Here is a 16582-nt window from a genome sequence, read left to right on the forward strand (position 1 = left end):
GGACACATGGGGAGACAGGGACACACAGGGAGACAGGGACACATGGGGAGACAGGTATACACGGGGAGACAGGGACACACGGGGAGACAGGGACACACGGGGAGACAGGGACACATGGGGAGACAGCACACGGGCAGACAGGGACACATGGGGAGACAGGGACACACGGGGAGACAGGGACACACGGGGAGACGGACACACGGGGAGACAGGGACACGGGGAGACAGGGACACACGGGGAGACAGGTATACACGGGGAGACAGGGACACACGGGGAGACAGGGAGACACGGGCAGACTGGGACGCACGGGGAGACAGGGACACACGGGGAGACAGCGACACACAGGGAGATGGGGACACACGGGAGATGGGGACACACGGGGAGACGGGTACACATGGGGAGACAGAGACACATGGGGAGACAGGTATACACGGGGAGACAGGGACACACAGGGAGACAGGGACACACGGGGAGACAGGTATACACGGGGAGACAGGGACACGGGGAGACAGGGACACACGGGGAGACAGGGACACATGGGAAGACAGGGACACACAGGGAAACAGGGACACACGGGGAGACAGGGACACATGGGAAGACAGGGACACACAGGGAAACAGGGACACACGAGGAGACAGGTATACACGGGGAGACAGGGACACATGGGGAGACAGGGACACACAGGGAGACAGGGACACATGGGGAGACAGGTATACACGGGGAGACAGGGACACACGGGGAGACGGACACACGGGGAGACAGGGACACACGGGGAGACAGGGACACATGGGGAGACAGCACACGGGCAGACAGGGACACATGGGGAGACAGGGACACACGGGGAGACAGGGACACACGGGGAGACGGACACACGGGGAGACAGGGACACACGGGGAGACAGGGATACATGGGGAGACAGGGACACACGGGGAGACAGGGACACACGGGGAGACAGGTATACACAGGGAGACAGGGACACACGGGGAGACAGGGAGACACGGGCAGACTGGGACGCACGGGGAGACGGACACACGGGGAGACAGGTATACACGGGGAGACAGGGACACACGGGGAGACGGACACACGGGGAGACGGACACACGGGGAGACAGGGACACATGGGGAGACAGGGACACGGGGAGACAGGGACACACGGGGAGACAGGGACACACGGGGAGACAGGGATACATGGGGAGACAGGGACACACGGGGAGACAGGTATACACGGGGAGACAGGGACACACGGGGAGACGGACACACGGGGAGACAGGGACACACGGGGAGACAGGGACACACGGGGAGACAGGCCCTGTTTGAGGATCTTCTACAAGCTCAGTAGTCACCCAGTGCCCAGGACGACTGACAAAGAAACCAGAGCCATGACTTGGACTGCTCACTTCTAGAACTGGGAGAGAATAAACTCCGTTTTGGAAAGTCCCCCACTTGGGAGAGGTAGCTTGTGTTATGGCGGCAGTAACTCCTCAAGACACGTGTCCTCGCCTTTGTTTGGAGCTGTGGCTTTCAGATGACAACGGCCCTCCTCACTGTAGTGCTGAAGTGGGTGTTCTTCTGTTCCACTGATGTCATGTCTGTGCACTGGCCGTGGACAGTATTTCTGGTCCATCTTCTAGAAATACCCTTTTGTTGGTGTGTACTGGTTTCCTATTGCCACTGGAGCAAATTAGCACACGCTGGGTGACTTAAAACAGCACCGATGCTGCCGCCATCGAAACAGATGAGTTTGAAAAAAGTTTCCAAGAATGAAATCGCAGATTTGGCAAATGTATTAAGTGTTATGGAGAGTACTTTGAAGGTGATCAGAGTTTTTATGGGGGGGAAATCCTGGGGGTTTTTTGGGAAGGGGTTACCCCCTCTTCAATACTATATATATAATATATATATCTCCAGAGATTTTTTTAAAAATCAAAATGCAACCAAACGAAATGCACGTTATGATGAATGGTTTACTTTTCTTTTAGATCCCATGCCCAAAGGCTGTGAGCAGTATTATGGTTTCACACAGTTTGCACTGGAATTAAACGAAGTGGATCCATTGTCAAAATCCTTGTTGCCACCTACTGACACTCGATTTAGACCAGACCAAAGGTAAGGCTTTGTTGATCATTTAAAGTCTTTATTTCCAAAAAATAAAAATAAAACTATTTTAAAAAGGAAGGACCTGTTACTAACAACCCAAGGCCCCCGGAGGCACCTGAGAAGCCGGGTGATGTCATTAGGTACAGCCATGGAGCGAACTCAAGCATGGTGATGAGGATGGCGTCTGGGCGAGGCCTGAGAGTCTCATTACACAGGCCCGTCTCATTGAAATACTGGGAAAGGAAGACCTTAGCTCCTCCTTGGAGTTACCAAGCACCGGCCGCGCCACCAGCCCTGAATTTCAATCCTCTCAGCGGACCGAGAGCTGACTTCTGAGCCGAGGTTTGCTGCCCCCCAAAGCTGCGGGACATTACAGAAGTCCTGTTCATCTCCCTCGGCCTGTTTTCTACTCGGGGAAAAAAGAAACCCTTTTTTCTCTCCCCCCAAATCCTTCCCAATTAGGACTCGGGCAGCAGAAGGCACAAAGAAAAGACTGATAAAACTTGCCTTATTATTTTGTTTTACCGTCATCATTTAGGACAAGCTCAATGAAAACATACCACCAAAGTCAAAGGACAAAGAGCAGTCTGAGAAAATATATGAAGGAGCTTCAAAAAGTCTGTGGGAAATGGAACTAAGGGATCCTGGAATTTTCCCTGGCGCTTTCTGAAAGCCCCTCGTGTTTGCCATTCATATCCTGAATTGGTTCTAGAAATCAAGAGATCAACCCATGAGGAAAAGACATAGAACAATGACACTGCACAAAACTGGGAAGACAGATGGCCTTTAAGAAGGTCAAAATACAGAGATTTAAAGCCACGTGAATGTAGCGCTTTCACCTCGCCGTGCGGCCAGGCGGTCGGGAAACCGGCGCCCTCGTAGCATTGCAGAGGGTCTCTAACCCTCGTAACGGGCGGCTCGGTCATATTCAGAATGCGCATCCTCATGCCCTTTCCCAGCCAGTCCACTAATAGCAATGTGTCCCCCCGACACGCTAGCCGTGTACTCAGGGATGGACAGGCAAGGCCATTCATGGCAGCACTCTCTGCAACACTGAAAATTGGGAACAACCCAAATGTAGATCAATCAGGAATCCTGTAAATAAGATTCATCCTCACAATAGAAGATAAAGCAGTTATTCGCGTATATCAAATCATCCATGAACTGATATGGAAATCCAAGCTGTGTTGTTAACGAAGAAAACAATTTAAAGCCCGTGGTTAGAAATGGCATATACTGCTATTTATGATGCCCTATTTATGTTGTTAAAAGGAGGTGACAGCCTACCTTGGTGTCGACTTATACATGTTTAAAGAAGCTATGCTGAGACAAGAAACACACTACACCGGTGACCAGTGGGGCGGTCGAGGTTGAGTGGGAGGTGGGACTCAAGGCAGGAGTGAGAGGGAGACTGTACCGCAGTTCCTTTTCAGAGCTCACCATGTTTTGGACCATGCGAATATATCACCAATTTTAAAAAGTATATCATTCCTAACTACCTCAACATACCACTGTAAGCATGGAGAAAGGGGTCTACATGTGAGAATGCCTTTGGAGACTCTCGTGCTCCGTGTGCATAAGTCTAGGACTAACTTTTCATCTATTTTCCCGGAATTGAGACTTACATGCTTCGTCCATGCTTCAGGTTTCTAGAAGAAGGGAACTTAGAGGAAGCTGAAGTGCAGAAGCAGAGGATCGAACAGCTGCAGAGAGAAAGGCGGCGGGCGCTGGAAGAGAAGAACTTGGAGCACCAGCCGCGGTTTTTCAGGTGTGGGCTTGGGATGCTTCTGACGCGGACTTCCCTGAGTGACAGTGGTCTCACCGTGGGACCTCCTTGCCTCTGGGGCCTAAAAGGACCAAGGGTGTTTGCCTCTGGGCATCCCCTTCCCAGTATTCTTTCCAGGCAGCCACGGCACCTTCTGTTCTCTCGCTCTTTCCCGGAGGAGCCCTGGTGGCCTAGGCACTACAGCCTCAAAGACAGCAACGCCACGCCACCAGCACCATCGGCTGTCAACCCCCAGAAAGAGCTTCGTCTCAGAAACCCGCCGCGGCAGTTCTACTCTGTCTGAGAGGGTTGATGGGACTTAGGGTGGGCTTGACAGCAGTGTGTTTGCTTTTGAGCTTTGCACTTTCCCACCTGCCCCACAGAGCTCACCCACTGAGGGTCCTGAGCTGGACTCAGGAAATGCTTGGGGAAGGAGCAAGAGCGACTGCCTGAGCCTGGCCCCCAACTCTGAGACAGCTTATTGTACTCGTGTCCGAGGTTCATTACCCATGTAGACATTTTGTACCCAATAGCAGAGATAACTAATACTCACTCTCAAACCCAAACCAAACTCACTGCCATTGAGTCTATGCCACCTCATCTTGACCCTATACGACAGGGTAGAACTGTCCCGGCGAGTTTCCAAGACTGGAACTCTCTACGGGAGTAGAAAGCCCCGTCTTTCGCCCAGGGAGCAGTTGGTGGTTTTGAACTGCCGCCCTTGCAGTTAGCAGCCCAATACAGAACCACTATACCACCAGGGCTCCTGATCACTCTACTAGTTACCAAAATGGGAAATCCAAATTGTCTAATTCTTGCATTGCAAAAGTTCCCTTACACGTCAGTGGGGATTTGGAACATGTGCTGGTATTCTAAAAATAACTTGCTTAGAAGATCTTCTTTTAAAACAGACTTTAACATTTAGAGGATGATGCGCAAGGAAGGGCCGCGTGGAGATGATTTGTTGAAGGAGCCAATGGAATGTTCTGCACTAGGGCCTGGCTATCCTGACTATGAGACCAGAGCTCTGTTCAATTTTAGTTCTTTTGTGTCTTCATTTTTCAAGAATCAAAATGAAATTTAGTGCATGAAGAAAGACAGCAAGCCCCTGCCCCTACCCCTTCCATCCCTGTCCTGCTTTTAGGAAAAATGTTATTAATAGTGTTCTTATTACTATTAGGCTTTGTTTTCTTTTGATTTATGGAGCAAATATCATTAATAATCTATTATCATCAATACCAAGATTCATCCCAAACACTAACCTTGTTTTATTCTAAAAATCGAATGCTCTTTCCCATGCAGTTGTTATGAACTTCAATTAATCTGCTCTAATAATTCCCATACAGTCAGGAGATGAGCAAATTGAAGATCACTTGGCCAGAGACTCATCTCAAAACACTCCTAGCATTGTTTAAACATTTGAAAAATAAGCTGAAAACACCTCATTGCTGTCGAGTTGATTCAACTCAGAGCAACCCTATAGGACAGAGTCTGACTGTTCCTGTGGGTTTCCAAAGCTGTGGATCTTCAAGAAGCAGGCTATTGCCCCATCTTTCGCCCCCGAGTGGCTGGGGTGGCTTCAAACTGTGGACCAAACCAAAGCTAACGAAACTCACTGCCATCGAGTCAACGCCAACTCCTAGTAACCCTATAGGCACAGGGCAGAACTCTGTGAGTCTCCAAGATGGAAACTATTCATGGGTATAGAATGCCCTGGCTTTCTCCCTTGGGATGGCTGGTGGTTTTGAACTGCTAACCTTTCAGATTGCAGCCCAACTCAATACCACTGTGCCACCAGGGCTCCCCAGAGTTGCTTCATTTCTTTTTTGAGATGATTAATAGATTGATCCATTCATGGGCACACGCATAGACCCAGGAGCCAACTGGCTCTTTTCTTTCTTTCACAAATCAACTAGTTTCTTTCTTTGTTTCAAAAAGGAAAATCTACATTTATAAAGCTGTTCATGACAGTACCTTTTAGGATGATTACAAACCGTGAGTAATTGAACTGTCTCAAGGATTAGTTAAGGAGATACAGCAACTCAGTCGTATGGGAAAGCATTTGAAAATGACCTTACATCTTGGAATTCACATTTGCATGCACAATGTAAAACGTATGTAGGCTCTGCTTTTAGCCATTCTGAAAATTGCAGCTGAAGTGGCAATGACTCTTCTTCCTTTGCATTGTAAAAGTATGACAGTACTTATTGTAGCAGGGCGTTTTTAAGTAGAGAGCAGTTTAGCAGCAGCAGTCAGTCGTGCATGAGACTTGGATGTGGAGGTGACCATCAACCCTACAGAGTGGTGCCCCTTCCCAGTGATACTTACTGTGGATCCGTGAGCACGTCACCAGAGATTTCAGTAGACCCCTTCCTGTGCACTGTGAAGCACATAGTCACAGCCCCCGAGAGACGACTGAGGCTGTCTGCTCCTGGAAATCCCTACCGGCTTGGAAACCCAAAGTGGAAGTTCTACTCCGCTCTATAGTGTCACTGTGAGTCCGAACCCGCTCCTCGGCAGTGGGCAGTCATAACCAAGGTGGTGACTGCCATCACAGCCGTGTTTTACAGCACCCGCCTCCCCTCCTCTCCTGCTTCTCTCGGGAGCACCCCTGTCCACAGTCGCTAGCTTTGAAAGGAAGGGAGGCTTGGTGGCACCATGGGTTACTTGTTGAGTTACTAATTGAAAGGTAAGCCCTTCGAAACCACCAGCCACTCAAAGGGAGAAAGACGGGGTTTTCTACTCCCGTCAATGTGCAAAATGTCTTGGCAGTCCCCGGAGGCAGTTGTTCTCTGTCCTCTGGGCTAGCTGTGGGCCGGTTTGGCTTGGCTTGGGTTAGGTTGGCTCTCCGAAAGGAGACCTTGTTAGTGCAACCATTACCACACTTGTCTGCGGAATGCAAACTTAGACTTCAAGACCACACAGAGAGAGGCAGGCACCTTGGAAGAAGGGTGCCTGGTGACCCACTTCTGAAATATCACCCTGGGAAACTATGGGGTGCAGTTCTCCTAGACACCCATGCAGCCACTGTTACTGAGAACGGGTACAACTGTTCTCGTTGGTTTGTTGGAAAAGTTAAAGCTCGAAGGAACCAAAGTGGTTTCCTGGCTCCCAGTTCCCTCACAGCCCCGACGGCCTCTCTCGGGAACAAGGAATGCTGGGAGAATGGAGACCTGGGGAGGGAGAGAATAATGGGAGAGGGCGGACAAGGGGGAAAGAAAGAAAGAGCCCGTGGGGCGATTTCCAAGGGTCTTCAAGAAATTGCTTGTTTGGCAGGAAATCCAGCGACGATTCCTGGGTGAGCAACGGCACCTATTTGGAACTGAGAAGAGACCTTGGTTTTTCCAAACTGGACCATCCTGTCTTGTGGTAAACAAAGAACGCAGAAGAGGGATGCGTCCGTGTGCTTCTCTGGTGTTTGCTTTCTGAAGCAGCACAGCTTGTCTCCATATTTAAAAGATGTTATCTAGAATGATCACTTGTGCTTTATCTTATCATTGTGTAAGTATTTAAGTGTATGTTTTCCTCGGTGGGTTTCTTTTCAATTTCAGATGTGCTCATGATCGTTTATATGAATGTGGGACACCTTGCTATTTCTTTTTATATATGAACTATTTAAAATGAAAGATCGAATGTTACGGGGTGGGTTAAAAAAGCAGCTTTAACACTAACTTTCCAAAGCTTAGGGAAAATTCAAATGGAAGTGATGCCTTATGTTGGTAGAAGGAGAGAAAAAGAAAGAAGTCAGTCTCTCCCAGGTGCGTTGAGAAATCAGAAGCACGCCAGGGTTACCCCCCGCCCCCCGGCGGAAGCTTCCCAGTTTAACACAGTGGCTCGGCTATCTTTTGCCTCCGACAGCTCTTGTAGCTCACACAGAACAATTCTGCTGGTGCCGGAGTCTGAAGAAGCCTTCTCCGTGCATGTTGTGGTCGAGGGCTAGATCAGGATGGAAGGTGGATGGAGGACCTTTGGAAGGAGGACGCCTCTGCCCTTGGAGTTGCATTGCCTACGTGCAGAATCACACCCGGCTACCCCGGCTACTCACTAGCATCCCAGTGAAGCCGTGGGAAAGTTCTCTTTATGGAGAACAGAATCCTTGACCAGTTGCTTCCCACTCTCCCCCAGCTGCCTCTCAATGCAGAGCAACAGTGCATCCCACACAGAGGCCCGGCTTTCTGAAAGGTTAGCGAAGTAACGGATTGTCTTAAAGAACTGAAGTTGTTCTTCTTAAACACTCTTTTGGTATTTTCTACCTCTTTAATAAGCACCATATTTTAGATCTTGTATAGAAAGTTTGACCATCTGCCTTAGAGACAAATGTAGAGAATCGATGTTCTTCCTTTGTGTTCGGAGACGGAGCTGGGTTGTCCCCTGACCCTTTCCGATGCTTATGTCTGTCACTTTCCTGAGTTTTGCAGCCACCTCAAACCGTAGGGATGGAAGCTCCTGACCGGGGAAGCGCCGTCTTTTTCATGTGTTGTTTCAAATGATAACACCAGGATGTGTGCAGTGACTGAGCTGTGCTCCCAGAGGGCTTCAGGTCACATTTGAAACCAAAGCCGCACGTGTAAGCCTCCGCCCTGAGTCACTACCAATCCTGTGCGATGTAAAGAAGAATGTGCTGAAAGCATGTCTCCAGGAAAACTCATTTTTCAGATACTTAAAGAATCTCAAAAACAACAAAAAAAAAAGGAATCTCAGAGCGTGTGGGGTGTTGTGAATGAAGGTAGCATGCAGAGTAGGAAAAAAATGCGTGGTTTTCAACGTCAGCTCCAAATAAGCAGGTGGACGGTGCCACGGACCCCAAGTGGAGAGCTGTTTAAAGCAGATCAGGAGGCTTTTAATGAGTCTGCAAGTGACTGGCAGTTTAATGCATTAAATGCCTGACTAAATATTGGATTCACTCACTCCGTTGTATCTTGACACCAAGATGAACACCGTGTGCATCTGATTTCCACTTCCAAGCAGCTGAGCGGCACAGCCTCCTTCTTTGCCTTTTTCTTTGTTCTCATTAAAGCATCCATCCAATGCTGCTCACAGATAGGAGGAAACAGGCTGTCGATTTCAGGGAAAATAGATGCAGTTTTCCCCACGTGCGGGTCGGTGTAAGATCTGAGTGTTACTGACTGTTACAGAGGCTTCCTCCAGAGGCTGGCTCCGAAATGAAACCGTGACACAAGTGCAAGCCACGCCCTGAGGATGGCTGTGTGCCAGGGGATTAGAAATTCTCTCATTGTCCCAGTGGTGTTGTTTCAGTTGCTCTAGAGCTTTATTTTGAAGCCGGATAACTGAACCAAGTACCACCTGGGCCTTCAGTCCCCGTGAGCTGCGGGTAGGGTTAGGAATGAGACTAGGTTGCAGCGCCGTCTGCAGATCTAAAAACCTATCAGCGCAGCGTCAATAGAGGGCTTTTCTGACATGCCGACAGCTTGGGGATATATGCTGCTGGTATGTCCCTGAAACTACCTTGAGGGGAAGTGGCACCCCCTCCTTCTGTACTTACTCACAGTAACACGTTCCCACCTACTTTATTTCGCAAGAACGTTTTCTGTTTTTATAGTAAAGAAAACAGAAACATAGCGCTTGGGAAGAATGCAAGTAGAATTTCACTTTCTGGACTGTTAAGTCTCCCAATTAACTAAAGCCATTCCCTGCACTATTTGAGATTCCTGTTCTAAGGTCCATGTTACTCCTAATTATTTCTCCCCAAGGTAGTGATGGGTTCCATAGATATTCCGGGAGAAGGTGTTTTTGCAGTTCGCCGTATGTTCCTGTTCTGCTGACGACTCTCCAGACTGCAGGAAAGCCGTTCAGAGACAAGCAATCGGCTCCGGGTGGCGAGGAGGCCAATCAGGTCCCTCCCCAGCCCCAAAGGAACCGACCTGTTGCCACGGGCTGATTCCAACTCATGTGGCTTGATGTGGGTCAGACTAGAACTGGGCTTCACAGAGTTTACATTGGCTGATTTTTTTTCCCAAGGTCACTCTATAACAGCAGTTCTCAACCTGTGGGTTGCAACCCCTTTGGGGGTTGAACGACCCTTTACAGGGTCACATATTCCTAACAGTAGCAAAATGACAGTGATGAAGTAGCAATGAAAATAATGTCATGGTGGGGAGTCACCACAACATGAGGCACTGTATTAAAGGGTCACGACACTGTTCTAGAAGGACCTGGAACCTCTAAGCTATCCATTAGAAGCAATATGTTAACCTTTTTTACCACCCAGAGACTCCAAATACGATAAGGCTGTTCATTTTCCTGAGTTCACGGGGTGCTGAGGTCTCACTGAAGTCTCCCCAAGAACCTCATCCCCTCGGAAACCAGGCTGGTCCTGGTACTAACGAAACAGATGGAGTTCATTCTCGGATGGCGACAGCACTCGGAATGTCTGACAGCCCCACTGTCTCCATGTGCTTCCTGGGGGACTCTCTAGGGGAGTGTGTGTGTGTGTGTGTGTGTGTGTGTCCTTTTTTAAAAAAAAGGTTTACTTCATTTGGACTGCAGCCTTCCTCACAGACTGCTTTGAATTGCTTCCAGTAAATCATTTGCTTGGGCTTCGAGCAGTGCCCTTCACCTGCATCGTGCAGTTGATGACGAGGCCCTTGCTGTGCTGGGGGCACACCTGAGAGAAAGGCGATGGACCTTGTCTTCTCGCCGAGCCCTGCTGCAGGCCTGCTGCCCGGGCTTTGCCTGTGCTCTGTCTTCCCGCTGTCGCAGAATTCATCACACATTCCAGTCCCACGTAGGAGCAATAAGAACTTGATCTTAGGATCTTAGAAAGTATAGTTGCGATGTAGCGATGGAATTTATTTCAAGGTCTTTAATTTTGATATTAACATTCCCATAAATCTATTTTTGCTACAAGAAGATGGCTATTTTCGTGTGCTTGGTTTTCCTCAGCGTTGTGTTCATCTGCCCTGTGGGGTTAGTATCTGTTTGTCTGTCCTGGGAAGATTAATCACATCTGCAAATGATGGGAGTGTGGAGGGCAGACTATTCTCACAGACTTTGCTTTGGGGGAGCGCAACAGTCAGCAGTTGCTAATTGATCTTGCTTCTCTTTTACTCTCAGAGGCACCTGTCTTTTTTACTGGGTATTTGTAAACCTTCCATTTCATTGTTGGTAAACTTACTCTGTGTAAACCCCACTTCAGCACCTGCACCTCCCCACACACACAAAACAAATCTGACTAATTTGTTTTTTCCCCTCATGTAGCTAGTTGTCGATGAATAAATAACCTGGAAAAGAGGCCACCATTGTCTTTGTCTCTCTAGCTTATGGGGCATGCGTGTCTGCGAAAAGAAGACAGAGCGGGAGGCTTGTGCCTCACCCATTTCAAGGGAGAACGAACCAGGCCACTGGAAGTGATGGGGCTTGAAGATAAGATGTCCTGGGACATAAGAAACTTGGAAGCAATAGGGTTATCCTATCTTTGTTCCCAATTTTTCCAAAGCATACCGCAAAGGTAGATCCCCTACTCAAAATGGGGCCTGAGGGTGGTGGAGCCTGGGCTGGTCCACTCCTCCTCTGTCGGCCCCAGTCCAGAGTGCTTGGGAAAGTTCTTTTCCCTCTGTGTGCTCTAACATCAAGAGGGGAACACTGGCTGTTCCCCTGGTGCATCAGCACATATCTCACCGCCACACAGGGTGTCTGTGAGTCAGAGCCTGCTCTGTGACACACAACAACTCGAGTGACTGACTCATCTCCTGCCGTGCCTTCACTTAAGTTACATTTCATCACAGTAAATAGAGAAAAGATTGGCGTTGTCAAGGATTTTTCCTTGCTTGATTCCAGTCAGTGCTCATGGAAGCAGCTGTCATAACAGTCATAAGATCCAAAAACACGTTGTATTGGGTACATTTGCTGCATAAAACCTCTTTGCAATGTTAATAGCAAGGTGGTTACTTTGAGGCTTAAGGTGCACCTGCCCCAAGCCATGGTATTTTTAATCGCCTCGTATGCATATGAAGGTCAGAAAACTGGAGAACGGATGCATTTGAATAGTGGCGCTGGCAAGGACTGTCAGAAGCGCCATGAACTTCCTATCGAGAGAACAGACACATCTGTCTTGGGAGACGTACAGCCAGAATGCTCCTTCGAAACAAGGATGGCAGGACTTCACCTCTCAGACTGTGGGCATGTGCCTTGATAAAGGGGAGGTGCAGGAAAAAGAGGAAGGCTCTTGACAAGATGGGTTGGCACGGTGACTAGCCCAGGGCTCCCGCCTCACAAATGTGAGGAGGGGGCAGGACTGGGCAGTGTTTCGGTCGATGGTGCAGGGGCTCACTATGAGTTGGAATGGCATTAAACAACGTTCTCTGACTCCGTTGGTGCGTTTATGGGATTACTCGATGTGCTTCATCATGGGGTGAACGCAGTCACATGTCTGCATTTCTAAGAACATTTAAATAGGCAAGTAGGAGCAACTTGTAAAACTTTATTGGATCCTGGCTTAAAAGCAGGGGTGGGTGGGCATGTTTATAGGCGAGAAGAGGCATTTGGAGGGCCATGGATGAGACTTGTGTATAAGCATAGCATTAGGTGATAAGAAATTGCTGCTAGTTTTCTTAAGTGATAAGAAGAACTACAACAGGTCTGCCAACAAAGAATGACTTCCAGGCAGTATTCAAGACGGTGTGCTGTGGACATAGAAGGAAGCTTTAAGCAGCAGCATCAGAACATTTTAACACGTCTGCTGTCGCTGGAGTAGGTACAGTAACATTTGGAGGTCTAAATTACGTGCCATGTAGTTTCTGTCACAGCCATCATGCTGATCAAGCATCAGGATTATGAACTTAATGTCCGTCAACAACCCACATCACAATGAGGGAGAATTAGCCTTGGCCTCTGTCTTCCCTGGCCTCCACTCCGCCAGCCGAGCCCCGGTGGCTGGGCCTTCGGGAGCACAGGGGCCGGGGGAAGCCCGTCGGACGTGGCTCCTGGAGGCCGGGGCCCTGATATTCCCCAGGAAGGTTCATGCCAAGCTTCAGAGGAGGTGCTTTGGCTTCCGCTTCTTTTAGCAAGGGCAGGTGGCGACTAGCTGCTTTTCAAAAACGTTGGCTCACAGGGATATCACTGTTGAATGTTTTTAATGAGTCGAAGGCAAGATTAACAGCCATGTGCTACACTGAGCATCACGTGCTGAGACATGCATCCCCTTGAGCAGTGGGTCTCAAACTTGACGGGGGTCCCCCCGGGGTGGTTTCACTGGCAGATGCCTCACGGGCAGGGCCAGAGTTGGCTCAGCTCTGCCCCACACAGTCTGGGGGGCAGCAGGGGCTCTGCCCTGAGCTCTGACCGTCTAACGTGCCGGTGGTGGCAGGGCGGCAACTCCTGGGTGTTTCTGCCCCTGGGCTTGTGCACATTGTTTCGTGTGCTGACTTTCACGTTTTAAGCTCTTTGAAGTCGAGGATCCTGTCACCTCCTTTCTCCGAGACAACGCTGTCAAAAGAGCTTGCAGGCAGAGCAAACAATCCCATAGGATTAAGAAAGTTCTGGAACCTCCAGACGCTTGAGTGGGAGGCACGCATGGAGAGGTGGGTCACAGGGCTCAACGAGTGGGGGTGGTGAACCAGGAGGGGGTCCTCTGAGGCCAGTTGAAGGATGTGGTCATGTGAGAGTGGAGGAACCAGGCTTCCTGGTGGTTTCTTAAGCCACAGCAATTTCATGAAGAGGAAATCCTTGGTGTGTCACAATATTCAGTGTTTCCTGGGTGTGGAAGAAGGAAGTGTTGGGGGCCTGAAGGAGTAAGACAGAGAAGCGGGTAATAGAGGAAACTGCCTGGAGGGAAGGTGAGCCAGGTCCCCAGAGGAGACCAAGGAGACCACACCCAAAGATCCAACTCTTTCCGCTCATGCTACAAAATCACACCAGCCAATTGCCCCCTTCCATCCCACCCCATACATCCAAACACAGTCTCAGTGAAAGTAAGGCCAAAGGGTTCTGGGAGATTGATCTCTCCACAAACGACAGCAAGACCAGAGCATTCAACCCAAATCAAACTCACGATCATTGAGTTCCTTCAGGTGCCCTGTCACCCTGCAGGGCAGGCTAGAATGGTCCCTTTGGCTTTCAGAGACTTGAAATCTTTATGGAAACAGCCAACCTCCTCTCTCTCCCATGTAACAGCTGGCAGATTCGAAGTACTCACCTTGTGAGCAGCTCAGCATGTCACCCGCTTTGCCACCAGAACACCTTGGGTAGCAGGTTGGTTTTTAAACACTTGGGGTGTTGTGTCACCCCCCCCCCCCTTTTGCTATGCAGCAGGTGAGAAGCTTTAGAGGAAGAACAGATCCGTTGGAGGAAAGAATGACATTGTGTCTCACTTCTGAGGGAGCCGTGTGAGAGTTACCTTTTGGCAACTGGCTCTGGAGCCTCACACCAACCCCCTCCACAGGCAACGCCCCCTGAGTAGAAGCATTCACTAAGGATTGGAAGCTAAGTAACTGGACCAGACTTCCATGGGTCCTTAATACCAGGAAGGGGGAAGGGGAGGACATTGAGCTGGAAGCTGCTTTGTTTCCAAAGCCAGATCCTTTGTCACAAAAGGAGATGCAAACAGTGGGATCCCCGCACCTGTTCTGTCTTCTCAGTTCCTAAGCTTTGCCTGGGTCTTTGAAGCTGACACCTGGGCAGCCCAGTGGATGGGAAAGAACTGCCTTAGGATTGGGGCCACCTAATCCTAGTGAAAGGGGGAGTTGATCCTCTGCAAATCCCACTGAGCCCCCACAGATCGTCACAAAGTGCTCTCTGTGCTGCTGCTCTGTGACCTCAGTAAGTGTTCTTGATTCGCTCCACAAAGATCCGGAGCACCAAACACAAGCCAGGGACCCAGCCCCTGTCCTCGTGGGACTTAACCGACAAATGGTAGAACCAGCCCAGGATGACGCTCTGGTTCTTTGCTTGTTTTTTTAATTCTGAAAAAATTATTTACCTCTTCAGAAGAATATAGAAAATGCTGTCGGTTTCTTAATTGTCTGACTCTTAGGCAGTCAAAATGATCCAAGAGTGAGCAATTGCTACAGAGCCTAGTAATAGGTCCTTTGCCTATTTCTGCGCATCCACCCAACAAAGACGGGTCTGTGGGAAAGGGGGATTGAGGGGGGGGGACTCACGTTCTTCTGGAGTATAGGGGCCAGGGGGTGGGCAAAGCACACAATGAACACATAAGTGGGTGTGACGGGGAAGAACCATGGGGAGCAAGGACTGAGATGTATAGAGAGGGAGGTGAGGAGGATTTCACGATTCAGAAACGTGAGTAGAGACAAGAAGGAAAATGTGTTCCATAAAACAAATGTCCAGGTAGAGCAGGGTCATGCTTGGTCTGTGTGTTTAAGGAGCAATAAGGAGGCCCATGGAGGTGGAACTGATACAGGCTAGAGGTGGCCGCAGCTTGAATGAGGGTGCAGGAAGAGGTAAAACCAATGATTGGATGGTGGCTTTAGTTTGGGGTGTAGATGAGGGGAAGAGGGATCAAGGAAGACTTCACTATTTGTGGCCTGAGCTACTAGGACGATGACATTGCCACGATCTTAAAGGAAGAAAACCGTGAGCTGAGCAGAAGCAGGGAGAACAGCTAGATGATTTTTCTAAGAGGCATTCTTGGGTGGACACCTGCATGAGTCTAGTGTTCAGATGAATCTGGGAGAGAGACATGCATGTGAGTCACTGACATAGATGGTATTTAAGGCCATGAAATTGCATGAGCTCCCTTAGGGAGTGATTGTGGATGGAGAAGTTCGAATGGATGGGGATTGGTGGAGCGAGGTGGGATGGTGAAGGCACTGGGCCATCCAGGAGAATCCAGGCACCAATGGCCGATAGGGGTTTAATGGTGATAAATTTAAAGTCAACTGGTCAAGTCAGTTATGTTTTCCCCTAGCAACATTGAGCTGTACAAGTGCAGTTATGGAACTAATACTGTGGTGGCCTACCAAAAATTGATATTAATATACAAAGTATATTCATTTGTTTTTTAACTGCTGTTTTATGTGGTTGGTGAACATGAAATTTCCTATCATTGAAGAAACATATTGCACAATCTACATTTCACATCAATGAACTGACACCCTGATTTGTAACTCGACCTTCCAACTCACAGCGACCCTAAAGGACAAAGGAGAACGGCCCTGCAGGCTTCTTCCCGGGAGCAGGCTACCACGTCTTTCTCCCATGGAACAGTTGGTGGGTCAGAACTGGCAACCTCTTCGTGTCACAGCCTCCGTTGACATTTGGATTATGTTGTCTCTATATTCTGCCTTGTCCTGCGCCATCCCGGCCACCTCTGCTCTGAGCCCGCTGTTGGAGCTGCCGTATCACTCCATCTTCGTTTTCTTCACTTGGCCGCTACTGTGCTGAGCATGGTGCTCTTCTCCAGGGACCAATCCCTCCTGATAAAAACGCCCCAAGTAGATAAACAGAATCTCACCATCTTCCCTCCTAAGTGTTTGATTCCAGTGTGTCCCATCTGGTGACGTCCACATACTCGGTTGCCATTTATGTTGTTGAAAAAGGTCTCTCCAGTGAATAGGTCATTGGTTTTGCAAAATCCCATCAATCGATCTGCAGCTGCATTGCTAGCACCAAGGTCGGATTTTCCAACATCGGACCCTTTTTGTTTCCAGTCTTTGCACTCCGAATGAACACTCATTATTGTTCCTTAATTTTTACATTGATTATAAATTGGGGTCTCAATGACGTGCTCCATTCCCGACTCTCC

General features: G+C 49.1%; 1 protein-coding gene across 4 annotated transcripts in view; it reads left to right on the forward strand.

The window, feature by feature from the left end:
• Positions 1 to 11134, forward strand: part of OSBPL3 (oxysterol binding protein like 3) — a 235460-nt gene extending 224326 nt beyond the window's left edge. For all 4 annotated transcript variants that reach the window (XM_075558278.1, XM_075558279.1, XM_075558280.1 and 1 more), the window contains 3 exons: positions 1979 to 2105; positions 3742 to 3864; positions 7138 to 11134. In XM_075558278.1, the coding sequence (XP_075414393.1) occupies positions 1979 to 2105; positions 3742 to 3864; positions 7138 to 7234 (347 nt within the window). In that variant the 3' untranslated portion in view covers positions 7235 to 11134. The remainder of the gene's footprint in view (positions 1 to 1978; positions 2106 to 3741; positions 3865 to 7137) is intronic.
• Positions 11135 to 16582: the final 5448 nt, after the last annotated feature.

The sequence above is a fragment of the Tenrec ecaudatus genome, chromosome 9, assembly GCF_050624435.1.
Source record: "Tenrec ecaudatus isolate mTenEca1 chromosome 9, mTenEca1.hap1, whole genome shotgun sequence".
NCBI lineage: Eukaryota > Metazoa > Chordata > Mammalia > Afrosoricida > Tenrecidae > Tenrec > Tenrec ecaudatus.